This window comes from Pristiophorus japonicus, chromosome 8 (assembly GCF_044704955.1).
Source record: "Pristiophorus japonicus isolate sPriJap1 chromosome 8, sPriJap1.hap1, whole genome shotgun sequence".
NCBI classification, from domain to species: domain Eukaryota; kingdom Metazoa; phylum Chordata; class Chondrichthyes; family Pristiophoridae; genus Pristiophorus; species Pristiophorus japonicus.
This window is the reverse complement of record NC_091984.1, coordinates 240,096,206-240,111,130: the sequence shown is the minus strand read 5'-3', so window position 1 is coordinate 240,111,130 and position 14,925 is coordinate 240,096,206. Positions and strand designations below refer to the sequence as shown.

General features: G+C 47.9%; 1 protein-coding gene across 2 annotated transcripts in view; it reads left to right on the top strand.

Annotated features, from left to right (window-relative positions):
- The first annotated feature begins 1,125 nt into the window (after positions 1-1,125).
- The window catches only part of LOC139269086 (gypsy retrotransposon integrase-like protein 1), a 34,075-nt gene continuing 20,275 nt past the window's right edge, over positions 1,126-14,925 (top strand). Inside the window, exons 1-2 of one of the 2 annotated variants that reach the window (XM_070888155.1) lie at positions 1,311-1,390; positions 11,869-12,106. In XM_070888155.1, coding sequence (XP_070744256.1) covers positions 12,103-12,106 — 4 coding nt within the window. In that variant the 5' untranslated portion in view covers positions 1,311-1,390; positions 11,869-12,102. Of the gene's footprint in view, positions 1,391-11,868; positions 12,107-14,925 lie in introns of both variants that reach the window. The other variant, XM_070888153.1, reaches the window with a different exon arrangement.

The window sequence follows — 14,925 nt, the reverse complement described above, 5'->3', positions numbered from 1 at the left end:
AGGGGTAAGCCATTTAGGACCGAGATGAGGAGAAACTTCTTCACCCAGAGAGTGGTGAACCTGTGGAATTCTCTACCACAGAAAGTAGTTGAGGCCAATTCACTAAATATATTCAAAAGGGAGTTAGATGAAGTCCTTACTACTCGGGGGATCAAGGGTTATGGCGAGAAAGCAGGAAGGGGGTACTGAAGTTTCATGTTCAGCCATGAACTCATTGAATGGCGGTGCAGGCTAGAAGGGCTGAATGGCCTGCTCCTGCACCTATTTTCTATGTTTCTATGTTTCTAAGGTATTGTACTTGAACTGTAGTGGCCTTAGTTTTTTATTGATAACTCCAGAGAGAGGCTCACGCCTGGTGACCTGCCTTTTATGCTAGGCCAGGCACACCTGTACAGATAACCTACAGGTCTCCCACTGCTGTGCCCTCTGATGGCACACCTTGTGATAGTACAAACAGTAACCATGTAGGATACATGACAGTACTGATCAAGAAAGTTCTCCTGAACACACTGCAGAAATTCTTCATCTTCTCTGCCCTTTATTACAATCCCAGTCTATATTAGGATAGTTGGCAAGTCCCCCATTGTTACAATTCTGTAGTTTTTGCACCTCTCTGTAATTTCTCTGTAAATTTGCTCCTCCATATCTTTCCTACTATTTGGTGGTCTATAGAATACACCTAGTCATGCAAGGGCACCTCTGTTATTTCTTAGCTCTCACCATATGGATTCTGTCTGTCCCCTAGACTTCATTGGCTGTAAAGTGCTTTGAGACATTGGTGTTTGTGAAAGGTGGTTTTTAAATGCAAGTCTCAATATTTGTCCCTCACTCAACACGTAAAACAGACTATCTGGTCATTTATCACATCGCTGTGTGTGGGAGCTTGCTGTGTGAACTGGTTGCCATGTTTCCCACATTACAAGTGACTACACTCCAAAAGTACTTCATTGGCTGTAAAGCGCTTTGGGACGTGTGAGGTTGTGAAAGGCGTTGTCGAAATGAAGGAAATTGTTGAGCTCGCTCAGACTGGGCCTGTGGGGCAAGGCCCTGTTGCTATGGCGACGTCTCCTCCTGCCCCAATTGGGGCACTTCCGGCCTGTGTGACCCTGAAATGTGTCCGGGTACTTCCGGTCTGTTGGGACAGTGACTGGGCTCCGCGAAAGGAAGAAGAAAAAAAGCAATCGAATGGGGGCGGCGGCGGCGTGGCGCCGGTAACCGGTAACCGGGGCTTTCCCCTCCTCCCCCGGGGCCCGACCCGCCGCCATGGCCGAGCCGGGGAGTAAATTTGGCGACATCCAGCGCTACCTGTCGGACGGCCGCTTCCCCGCCACCTTCTGCCCAGCCAAGAAGAAGAACCTCAAGCGGTACGCGCAGAAATTCCTGCTGGAAGGTAGGTGGCGGGGCGGGGGGGCACAACCCCCCCCCATAATATTCACCCCCCCAGCCCATAATATTCACCCCCCAGCCCATAATATTCACCCCCCCAGCCCATAATATTCACCCCCCCAGCCCATAATATTCACGCCCCAACCCATAATATTCACGCCCCAACCCATAATATTCACCCCCCCCCCCCATAATATTCACCCCCCCAGCCCATAATATTCACCCCCCCAGCCCATAATATTCACCCCCCCCCCCCATAATATTCACGCCCCAACCCATAATATTCACGCCCCAACCCATAATATTCACGCCCCAACCCATAATATTCACCCCCCCCCCCCATAATATTCACCCCCCCAGCCCATAATATTCACGCCCCAGCCCATAATATTCACGCCCCAACCCATAATATTCACCCCCCCAACCCATAATATTCACCCCCCCAGCCCATAATATTCACCCCCCCAGCCCATAATATTCACCCCCCAGCCCATAATATTCACCCCCCAACCCATAATATTCACCCCCCCAGCCCATAATATTCACACCCCCAGCCCATAATATTCACGCCCCAGCCCATAATATTCACGCCCCAGCCCATAATATTCACCCCCCCAGCCCATAATATTCACCCCCCCAGCCCATAATATTCACCCCCCCCAGCCCATAATATTCACCCCCCAGCCCATAATATTCACCCCCCCCATAATATTCACCCCCCCCCCATAATATTCACCCCCCCCATAATATTCACCCCCCCAGCCCATAATATTCACCCCCCAGCCCATAATATTCACCCCCCAGCCCATAATATTCACCCCCCAGCCCATAATATTCACCCCCCCCCCCCGTGACACTCTGACCTTTGCCCCCCCCCCCCCAGTGTGTATTTTTACAGGGTGTGTGGCACAGCCCAGACCGCTGCACGGCCTCGCGGGAGGGAGCACTGCTCCCCAAACCTTTACTTCACCCTCAAAGCAATCTTTTTTTCCCCAAAACTTTTTTTCCCCAAACGGCCAAGACGAATTTAAAGAAATATGAACGAAACCGATCAAATTGCTCAGAATGCTTGTTGGTAAATATTATTAGTTGAGCTTGTGCCAGGAATGAGAGTTGAAGACTCGAGTTTTTGTGTATTTATTGGAGGAAATGCTACTTCAGACAGCACAGGCCGCGTTACAGCTGCTGGAGGGTGATCAGACTCTGGGTCTTTAACAGATGTGGAGAAGCTGGGGGGTCATTCTCCTTTGAGCAGATAAGTTTAAGAGGGGATTTAATAGAGGTATCACAGAATGGCTACAGCCCGTCGAGCCCATGCCGGCTCTCTGCAAGAGCACTTCAGGCCAGTCCCACTCCCCCGCCCTTTCCCCGTAGCCCAGCAAATGGGGTTTCCCTTCAGGTACTTATCCAACTCCCTTGTGAAAGCCACGATTGAGTCTGCCTCCACCACCCTCTCAGGCCGTGCATTCCCGATCCTAACCACTCGCTGCGTAAAAAAAAGTTTTCCCTCATGTTGCCTTTGGTTCTTTTGCCAGGGAACTGTAGCATCGTGGTTATGTTGCTGAACTAGTAATCCAGAGGCTTTGAATCGTGATCCAGAGATACGAGTTCAAATCCCACCACGGCAGCTGAAAAACTTAATTTCAGTTAATTAAATACATCTGAAATAAAAAGCTAGTATCACTAATGGTGACCATGAAACTATCGATTTGTTGTAAAAACCCACCTGGTTCACTAATGTCTTTTAGGGAAGGAAATCTGCCGCCCTTACCCGGTCTGGCCTATATGTGACTCCAGACCCACAGCAATGTGGTCGACTCTTAACCGCCCCCTGAAATGGCCTCGTAAGCCACTCGGTTATAACAAACCATTATGAAAAACAATAAAAAGAATAAAACTGGACTGATCATATTGAAACATATAAGATAATGAGGGGGCTTGACAAGGTGGATGCAGAGAGGATATTTCCACTCATAGGGGAAACTTGAACTAGTCTCAAAATAAGGGACCGCCCATTTAAAACTCAGATGAGGTGGAATTTCTTCTCTGAGGGTTGTAAATCTGTGGAATTCTCTGCCCCAGAGAGCTGTGGAGGCGGAGTCATTTATATTTAAGGTGGAGACAGACAGATTTTTGAGTGATAAGGGAATAAAGGGTTATGGGGAGCGGGCAGCGAAATGGAGCTGAGTCCATGATCAGATCAGCCATGATCTCATTAAATGGCGGAGCAGGCTCGAGGGGCCAAATGGCCTACTCCTGCTCCTATTTCTTACGTTCTTATACCTTTTAGCCAATGTCCCAAACTCCTCCTCCACCATCCCTGGATATGTCCTGTTACGCCGGCAACACAGACCCACCAGGAGTGGTGGCACAGTGGGATACAGTTGGGAGGGAGTGGCCCTGGGAGTCCTCAACATTGACTTCGGACCCCGAAACCTCCTGCTGATTACCACCTACCGCCCTCCCTCAGCTGATGAATCAGTACTCCTCCACATTGAACACCACTTAGAAGAAGCACTGAGAGTAGCAAGGTACAGAATGTACTCTGAATGGGGGACTTCAATGTCCATCACCAAGAGTGGCACGGTAGCACCACTACTGACCGAGCTGGCTGAGTCCTGAAGGACATAGCTGCCAGACTGGGCCTGCGGTGGTGAGAGAACCAACACGAGGGAAAAACCTACTTGACCTCGTCCTCACCAATCTACCTGTCGCAGATGTATCTGTCCATGACAGCACTGGTAGCAGCGACCACCGCACTGTCATTGTGGAGATGAAGTTCCGTCTTCACACTGAGGACACCCTCCATCATGTTGTGTGGCACTACCACCGTGATAAATGGGATAGATTCAGAACAGATCAGCAGCGGCAGCAGAACTGTATTCCACCACAATCTAACCTCATGGCCTGGCATATCCCTCACTCTACCATTACCATCAAGCCAGGGGACCAAACCTGGTATGAGGAGTGTAGAACAGCATGCCAGGAGCAGCACCAGGCGTACCTAAAAATGAGGTGCCAACCTGGGGAAGCTGCAACACAGGACTAAATGCATGCTAAACAGTGGAAGCAACTTGCTATAGACAGGGCTAAGCGATCCCACAATCAATGGATCAGATCAAAGCTCTACAGTCCTGCCACATCCAGTCGTGAATGGTGGTGGACAATTAAACAACTAACAGAAGAAGGAGGAGGCTCCATGAATATTCCCGTCCTCAATGATGGCGGAGGTAAGCATTTGAGTGAAAAAGGTGAGGCTGAAGTATTTGCAACCATCTTCAGCAAGAATGGATGATCCATATTGGTCCTCAGCATCACAAGCCAGTCTTCAACCAATTCGATTCACTCCACGTGATACCAAGAAACGCCTGAGCGCACTGGATACAGCAAAGGCTATGTGCCCCAGCAACATCCCGGCTGTCGTGCTGAAGACTTGTGCTCGCGAACTAGCCGCGCCTCTAGCCAAGCTGTTCCAGTACAGCTACAACACTGGCATCTACCCGACAATGTGGAAACTGCCCAGGTTTGTCCTGTCCACAAAAAGCAGGACAGATCCAATCCGGCCAATTACCACCCCATCAGTCTACTCTCAATCATCAGCAAAGTGATGGAAGGTATCGTCCCCAGTGCTATCAAGTGACACTTACTCACCAATAACCTGTTCACCGATGCTCAGTTTGGGTTCCGCCAGGACCACTTGGTTCCAAATCTCATTACAGCCTTGGTCCCAACATGGACAGAAGAGCTGAATTCCAGAGGTGAGGTGAGAGTGACTGCCCTTGACATCAAGGCAGCACTTGACCAAGTGTGGCATCAAGGAGCCCTAGTAAAACTGAATTCAATGGGAATCAGGGGGAAAACTCTCCACTGGCTGGAGTCATACCCAGCACAAAGGAAGATGGTTGTGGTTGTTGGAGGCCAATCATCACAGCCCCAGGATATCGCTGCAGGAGTTCCTCAGGACAGTGTCCTCGGCCCAACCATCTTCAGCTGCTTCATCAATGACCTTCCCTCCATCATAAGGTCAGAAGTGGGGATGTTCGCTGATGACTGCACAGTGTTCAGTTTCACAACTCCTCAGATAATGAAGCAGTCCATGCCCACATGCAACAAGACCTGGATGATTTTCAGGCTGGGGCTGATAACTGACGAGTAACATTCACGTCACACAAGTGCCAGGCATTGACCATCTCCAACAAGCGAGAGTCTTACCAACGTCCCCATAAAATTCAACGGCATTACTGATATGCTCATAATAAAGGATGAAACTGAGTACTGTGTACAATGAGCAAGTGTGACCTTAGCTTCTTTAATGAGACTCCAGAGTGCAGGTACCTTGTGGGTGGCCTGCTTATATATCGTGCTACCAAGGGATGCTGGGATCCCTTGGGACTCCAACAAGTAGGCCCTCTGGTGGTGGTGTAATACAGGTTGTAAGGGGTTAAATACATAACAATTACCATCGCCGAATCCCCCATCATCAACATCTTGTGGGGGGGGGGGTCACCATTGACCATAAACTCAACTGGACCAGACACAAATACTGTGGCAACAAGAGCAGGTCGGAGGCTGGGTATTCTGCGGCGAGTGTCTCACCTGACTCCCCAAAGCCTTTCCACCATCTACGGCACAAGTCAGGAGTGTGATGGAACACGCCCCACTTGCCTGGATGGTGCAGCCCCAACAACACCGAAGAATCTCGACACCATCCCGGACAAAGCAGCCACTTGATCGGCCCCCCATCCACCACCTTCAACACTCACTCCCTCCACCACCGGCGCCCCCTGGCTGCAGTGTGTACCATCTACAAGATGCACTGCAGCAACTCGCCAAGGCTTCTTCGGCAGCACCTCCCAAACCCGCGACCTCTACCCCCTAGAAGGACAAGGGCAGCAGGCGCATGGGAACACCACCACCTCCACGTTCCCCTCCCAGTCACACACCATCCTGACTTGGAAATATATCGGCCGTTCCTTCATCGTCACTGGGTCACAATCCTGGAACTCCCTCCCTAACAGCACTGTGGGAGCCCCTTCACCACACGGACTGCAGCGGTTCAAGAAAGCTGCTCACCACCACCTTCTCAAGGGCAATTAGGGATGGGCAATAAATGCCAGCCTTCCAGTTACCCACATCCCATGAATGTATTTTATTTTTAAATCACCTTAAATCTGTGTCCTCTGGTCCTCGACCCTTCCGCCAATGGGAACAGTTTCTCTCTGTTTAGACCCTTCATGATTTTGAACACCTCGATCAAATCTCCTCTCAACTGTGTCTGGTCTAACGAGAACAACCCCAGCCTCTCCAGTCTATCCATGTAACTGAAGTCCCTCATTCCTGGAACCCTTCTCGTAAATCTTTACTGCACCCTCTCTAAGGCCTTCACATCCTTCCTAAAGTGCGGTGCCCAGAATTGGACACAATACTCCAGTTGGGGCTGAACTCGTGTTTTATACAGGTTCGTCAAAACTTCCTTACTTTTGTAATCTATGCCTCTATTTACCTCTGGTGACCCCCAAGGATCTATCCTTGGCTCCCTCCTATTTCTCATCTAAATGTTGCCCTTCAGCGACATCATCCGAAAACACAGCGTCAGTTTCCACGTGTACGCTCTACCTCACCACCACTTCTCTCATCCCCTCCTCGGGGTCTCAATTGTCAGACTGGCTTGTCCGACATCCAATTCTGGGCTGAGCAGAAATTTTCTCCAACGAATATTGGGAAAACTGAAGCCATTGTTTTGAGTCCCGCCACAAATTCCGTTCCCTAGCCACTGACTCCATCCCTCTCCCCAACCTCTGAGGCTGAACCAGACTGTTCGCAACCTTGATGTAATATTTGACCCTGAAATGAGCTTTCGACCACATATCCACAGCATAACCAAGACCGCCTATTTCCACCTCTATAACATCGCCCGTCTTCGCCCCTGCCTCAGCTCATCGGCTGCTGAAGCCCTTATCCATGCCTTTTGTTACCTCTGGACTTGACTATTCCAATGCACTCCTGGCTGGCCTCCCACATTCTATTCTACGTAAACTGGAAGTGATCCAAAACTCGGCTGCCCGTGTCCTAACTCGCACCGAGTCCCGCTCACCCATCACCCCCTGTACTCACTGCCCCGTGTCCTAACTCACACCCAGTCCCGCTCACCCATCACTCCCTGTACTCACTGCCCCGTGTCCTAACTCGCACCAAGTCCTGCTCACCCATCACCCCCTGTGCTCACTGCCCCATGTCCTAACTCGCACCGAGTCCCACTCACCCATCACCCCCTGGGCTCGCTGACCTACATTGGCTCCCCGTTAAGCAACGTCTTGATTTCAAAATTCTCATCCTTGTTTTCAAATCCCTCCATGGCCTCGCCCCTTCCCACAATGTCTACGCTCCTCTAATGCTACCCTCATGAGCATCCCTGATTATAATCGCTCCACCATTGGTGGCTGTGCCCCAAGCTCTGGAACTCCCTGCCTAACCCTCTCCGCCTCTCTACCTCTCTTTCCTTCTTCAAGACGCTCCTTAGAACCTACTTCTTTCACCTGCCCTAATCTCTCCTCCTGTGGTTCGGTGTCAAATTTTTTATCTCAGGATAATCCTGTGAAGTGCCTTGGGACGTTTCATTGCGTTAAAGGTGCTATATAAATGCAAGTTGTTATTTATGAAGCCCAGGATCCCGTATGCTGTTTTAACTGCATTCTCAACCTGCCCTGCCGCCTCATGATTTATGCCCATATACCCCCCGGTCTCTCTGCTTGTGCACCCTCTTTAGGATTGTACCCTTTAGTTCATATTTCCTCTCCTCTCATTCTTTTTATCAATGTATCGCTTCGCACTTTTCTGCGTTAAATTTCATCTGCCACATGTCTGTGTCCCCTTGAAGTCTATCACTATCCTCCTCACTGTTCACTATACTTCCAAGTTTTGTGTCATCTGCAAGCTTTGAAATTGTGCTCTGTACACCCACATCCAGGTCATTAATATATATCAAGAAAAGCAGTGGTCCCAGTACCGACCCCTGGGGAACATCACTGTATACCTTCTTCCAGCCCGATAAACCACCATTCACTACTACTCTCTGTTTCCTGTCACTGAGCCAATTCGTATCCGTGCTGCCACTGTCCCTTTTATGGGCTCATGTTCAAAATGCTGAAGGGTTTTGACAGAGTAAATAAAGAGAAACTGTTTCCAGTGGCTGAAGGGTCGGTAACCAGAGGGCACTGATTGAAGGTGATTGGCAAAAGAACCAAAGGTGACACGAGGAAACATTTTTTTAACTTAGAATTGTTATGATCTGGGATGCGTTGCTTGAAAGGGTGGTGGAAGCAGATTCAATAATGAGTTAAAGGAAAACAATTTACAGGGGAAAGAACGGGGGACTGGGATTACGTGCATAGTTCTACCATAGAGCCAGCACAGGCATGAGGGGCCGAATGGCCTTATTAGCTGTTTCTTTCCATGTGTACACAATTTGTTATGCTGTCACTTGCCAAATTGCGTATTTCTTTAATAGCTTGCAAAATATTACTTTACAAGTAAATGGCTTTGCTGCAATTGTGCCTCTTGGAATTTTGCATAGTTTAATACTATAATAATGTAGTAAAACGTCCCAAGGTGCTTCACAGGAGCGTTAACAGACAACATTTGACACCGAGCCACATAAGGAAATATTAGGACAGGTGACCAAACGCTTGATCAAAGAGGTAGGTTTTATGGAGTGTCTTAAAGGAGCGTAGAGAGGCAGAAAGGTTTAGGGAGGGAATTCCAGTGCTTGGGGCCGAGATGGTTGAAGGCACGGCCGCCAATGGTTGGACGAAGGGGAATGGGGGATTCACAAGAGGGCAGCATTAGAGGAGCGCAGAGATCTCGGGGGGGAGGGCGGGGGGTTGTGGGGCTGGAGGAGATTAGAGATAGGGAGGGGCGTGGCCGTGGAGGGATTTGAAAATAAGGATGTTCATTTTAAATTGGAGGCGTTGCAGTACCCGGGAGCCAATGTAGGTCAGTGAGCACAGGTGGTGATGGGTGAATGAGGCATGATGTGGGGAGATCGATTAGATTTTTGGACTCTAGGGGAATTAAGGGATATGGGGATCAGGCGGAAAGTGGAGTTGAGGTGGAAGATCAGCCATGATCTCATTGAATGGGGGAGCAGGCTCGAGGGGCCATATGGCCTACTCCTGTTCCTAATTCTTATGTTGACGTGAGGCTGGTTGTCTATTAAGGCCTAATTTTGGACAATTATATCTGAAAAACAGCAATTAAAAAAATCAATTGTACAGGATCAGCAAAAATAAAGATCAATTTTGAGTTAACATTCAAAAGAGACGTTAAACCGAGCCCTCGTCTGCTCTCAGGTGGACCTAAATGATGCCGAGACACTATTTCGAAGAAGAGCAGGTGAGTTCTCCCTGGTGTCCTGGGCCAATATTTATCCTTCAATCAACATAACAAAAACAGATTATCTGGTCATTTTCACATTGCTGTGTGTGGGAGCTTGCTGTGCGCAAGTTGGCTGCCGCGTTGCCCACATTACAAGTGACTACACTCCAAAAGTACTTCATCGGCTGTAAAGCGCTTTCAGACATCCAATGGTTGTGAAAGGCGCTATATAAATGCAAGTATTTCTTTAACTTACCTTTTTATTACTTATTCTTGGGATGTGAGCGTCGCTGGCAAGGCCGGCATTTATTGCCCATCCCTAATTGCCCCTTGAGGAGGTGGTGGTGAGCCGTCGCCTTGAACCGCTGCAGTCCGTGTGGTGAAGGTGCTCCCACAGTGCTGTTAGGAGTCCCAGGATTGTGACCCAGCGATATATGTCCAAGTCAGGCTAGTGTGTGACTTGGAGGTGATGATCTCTCAACGTTGTTGCTCTGAACTTCCGGTGGCAGTGGTCATAGTTGGGCGAAGTCTGAATGGAGTATGCAGACAGTGGAGTTGTCAGACTGGTTGCATCCTCTGGCTTTGAAAGTTCTAAATAATGGTGGTAACAGTTTAGGAACATAGGAAATAGGAGCAGGAGTTGGCCATTCAGCCCCTTAAGCCTGCTCTGCCATTCTATAAGATCATGGTTGATCTGATCATGGACTCAGCTCCACTTCCCTGCCCGCTACCTATAACCCTTTACTCCCTTATCTTTCAAAAATCTGTCTCTCTCCGCCTTAAATATATTCAATGTCCCAGCCTCCACAGCTGTCTGGGGCAAAGAATTCCACAGATTTACAACCCTCTGAGAGAAGAAATTCCTCCTCATCTCAGTTCTAAATGGGCGGCCCCTTATTCTTAAACTATACCCCCTAGTTCTAGATTCCCCCACGAGGGGAAACATCCTCTCTGCATCCACCTTGTCAAGCCCACTCAGTATCTTATGTTTCAATAAGATTCAGTAAAACTTTTGAAAGAAATAACTTTTATTTACATAGCCCCTTTCCCGACTTCAGGACGTGCTAAAGTGCTTTACAGCTAATGAAGTACTTTTGAAGTGTTGTTACTATTGTATTGTAGGGAAATGTGGCATCCAATCTGCGGACAGCAAGCTCCCACAATCAGCTGTGAGATAAATGACCAGATCATTTTTTTATTCATGTTGGTTGAAGGATAAATATTGGCCAAGGCTCCCCTGCTCTTCTTCGAAATAGTGCCATGGGATCTTTTACATCTACCCGAGAGAGCAGACGGGGCCTCGCTTTAACGTCTCATCCAAAAGACGGCAGCTCTGACAGTGCAGCACTCCCTCAGTACTGCCCCTCCGACAGTGCAGAGGAGCTCCCTCAGCACTGCCCCTCTGACAGTGCAGCGGAGCTCCCTCAGTATTGCACTCGGAGTGTCAGCCTGGATTATGTGCTTAGCTCAGGTCTCTGATATTTGACTTAAACCTATGTCCTTCTGACTCGGGCGATAGTGCACCCATTGAAGGTCCGTGTAGAGGTGGAGGATCAGCTGCGGGTGATGGGGCCGTGACGATCAGTACCTGAGCACCCGCTCATTCAATGATGAACTCCTGTTGCGGCGCCACCTAGAGACCAGACCGCAATAGTGATGCCAAATAAGGAGTGTGCGATGGGAATATTGAAGTGGATAGATTTAAAAAAACTAGGTTCTGAAATAAAGACCTCTTCTTTGGACAAGTTTAGCCGTTCAATTTTGCTGGAGTCATTGTTCAATTGTTAAAACCTACATATATTAGAAGCAGAAACCTACAAGTCTGAATAAGTAGAATGAAGTTATTTTATCAGGGTCATGAATCTAGATACCGAGCACAGCGCTTCCTGCCCACAGCACCCCAAACCAGTGATGCTGCTTGCTTCTCTCCAACACTTGCTCACAGTCTCACCATCGACCTTGCAACTCACCACTGCTTTCCTGTTCCTCATTCTGACTCGGCAGGTGTGAAATAAAGTGTAAAAGCCAGCCCCACAATAATAAGAGATGACTGCAATTTATTGGTATATTGTTAATAAACCACATTAATTCCGTGACCGTTCTTGCCAGGTAAGATTCCAGGAGAGCTGGACCTGCCTGTGCCTTGCCCCTGGCCAATTTTCACACCACCGCAGACGGTCACATTACAGACTGATCCTGTGCTCGCCTACAACCATCAACATGTTTTTGCACCAGGAGCCAGGAGCAGCAGCAATCCTGGAAGTTTTGTCTTTCTGCTCCCTCGCCTGGGGAAACTGATGCCACCCGAGCTGAGATTGGACAACTCGCAGACCACGCGTATAAATGGGTGAATAATTAGTGTCCATAAGCAGACGGGTCTTCGATGAACTGAAACTCACACCTTTTTTTAATTTCTGTTCTTAGGTTAGTAAACCCTTGATCCAACAGTTAATCCCAACAACAGTAAATGGCTTAATGGAGCATGCGTTGGTTTTCCACCATATTCTCCTATCAGCTCAGAGAGAAATACCACACCGATAGACCACTGCGTACAGGCTAAATCTACCAGCCGTATTTATTTTCAGATAAAACAATAAACAGAAGAGGAGTGAAATGGTCAAAGTATTAAACAACGTTATATAGAATGATACCAGGACTGAGAGATTTGACCTATGGGGAAAGGTTGAGCAGGCTGAGGTGACCTGATAGAGATCTTTTGAGGTTATGAAGGGGTTCGATGGGGTCGACATGAAGATCTTTCCACTTGCAGGGGAGACCAGAACTAGAGGCCATAAATATAAGATAGTTAGTAATAAATCTAATGGGGAATTCAGGAGAAACTTCTTTACTCAGTCGTGAGAATGTGGAACTCGCTACCACAGGGAGGGGTTGAGGCGAATAGTATCGATGCATTTAAGGGGAAGCTATATAAACACATGAGGGAGAAAGGAATAGAAGGATATGTTGATAGGGTGAGATGAAGTGGGGTGGGAGGGGGCTGGTGTGGAGCATAAACACTGGCACAGAGCGGTGGGGCTGAATGTGCCTGCAACACAAGCACTCTAAATGTGGGCCCTGCCTCTGCTTTAATTCAGAGCTGTGTGTGAAGCAAAGCCCCTCATACAGGAATACAGCTGTAGGCACACTAGCATAGACTGTCACCATCATAGACTACAGATAATACTTCCTTGAGCCACCGCTTAGTATATTTGTTGATAAAAGTTGGAGATTTGTTTCTTGTGTATTTCATTGAATCATGGAATCAAAAAGAGAGGTGGTCCTAATACCGAACCCTGGGGGGCACCACTGTACCTCCATCCAGTCTGAAAAACAACCATTCACCACTGCTCTCTGCTTTCTAACCTGTAGCCAATTTTGTTTCCATGCTGCACCTTTAATCCCATGGGCTTCAGTTTTACTAACAAGTCTATTACATGGCACTTCATCAAACATCTTTCAAAAGTCCATATACATAACATCAGTGGCACTACCCTCATTAAGCCTCTCTGTTATTTCATTGAAGAACTCAAATCAAGTTAGTCAGACATAATTTGCCTTTAACCTCGAAGATCTTTTAGGTGTAGTTCAATTCTGGCCCCTACACTTTAGGAAGGATGTCAAGGCCTTGGAGAGGGTGCAGGAGGGATTTACCAGAATGGTACCCGGGATGAGGGCCCTCAGTTACGTGGAGAAGCTGGGATTTTTCTCCTTAGAGCAGAGAAGGTTAAGGGGAGATTTGATAGAAGTGTTCAAAATCCTGAGGGGTTTTGACAGAGTAAATAAAGAGAAACGTTTTCCACTGGCAGAACGGTCAGTAACCAGAGGACACGGATTTAAGATAATCGGCAAAAGAACCAGGGTTGTTGTGATCGGGAACGCGCTGCCTGAAAGGGCGGTGGAAGCAGATTCAATAGTAACTTTCAAACGGGAATTGGATAAATACTTCAGAAATAAATATTTGCAGGGCTGTGAGGAAAGATCGGGTGAGTGTGACTGATTGGATCGCTCTGTCACAGAGCCGGCACAGGAACGATGGGCTGAATGGCCTCTTGTGCTGCATCATTCTACTCAGTTTAAAAAGAGTCTACATTGTGCGATTTAAGAGATGATAATGTGGGTAAAGTAGAATTTTTAAAATGTAGATTGCACATCTTTTGTTGGAAACCATGTGTGAAGAGATAACGAGTGGTAATTCTTATGGTCAAAGTGTTAACTTGACTGTTCTCATTTTATGGCCAGTTAGAAAAGTAAGTTGGTTTGCAAGCCATTTGCTAACAACAGTCCTTCTTGGAGGCTGCTCCTTTTATTTCACAATCACTAGTTCGGTAAAATTTGTTCTTGAATTTCATTTTAATCTTTGTTGAACGCGAGACTCGGTACTGGTGCCAACTTCATACTTCTCGTGTTCCTGAGGATAATGTTACTGGTCAGTTAGGGGCTAATGTTACTGGTCAGTTAGGGGCTAATGTCCTTAAAACACAGTCACTGTCTCCAAACCAAACTGCTGAGGGAGTTTAATCAGGCTCTGTGTGAAGGGCACTCTCTCACTGTAGGAACACATCCAATTTATCTCAATTTAGAGATTGGTAAGAGTCGAGGTTTAAGGAGTTTGGTGCGGGAGTGTAGTGGTTATATTACTGGGCTGGTAATCCAGAGCACGTGAGTACACGTCTCACCTTGGGCAGTCTCAGGCTTTAAATTCAGATATAAAGGGCCCAATCCTGGCCATGACTTGCATCAATTTTTTTGGAATAAGTTGTTTGTTCTGGCATTTTTGCCATTTTCCCCCCAAAATTTGCTCCAGAGTAAGCCAGTTGGGCACGATTTTTTTTTCAGGTCAGTTTTTTTTTTCAAAAGGTGGCGTTCCCAGACACGCCAGTTTTGGCCATTTATGCCACTTTGGCCAGCAAAAACTTACTCGGAATTGACTTAGGTCAGCGTATGTGGCCAGCCCTGAAAAACCTTGTGGGCAGTGAAGAAAAAGCAGCGCACATTTGGCAGGGATAGGGGAGGAAGGAATTGGAGAGGACCTCAACAACCAAGCAGCAAACATTGCAAGGAAAAGCTCAAACAATTAAATACGAATAAAAATGAAGTAAATCCTACCGGAGAAATGCGAGCTACTGGCCGCGATGTCACGGGGGGTGGGGGGGTGGTGGTGGTGTG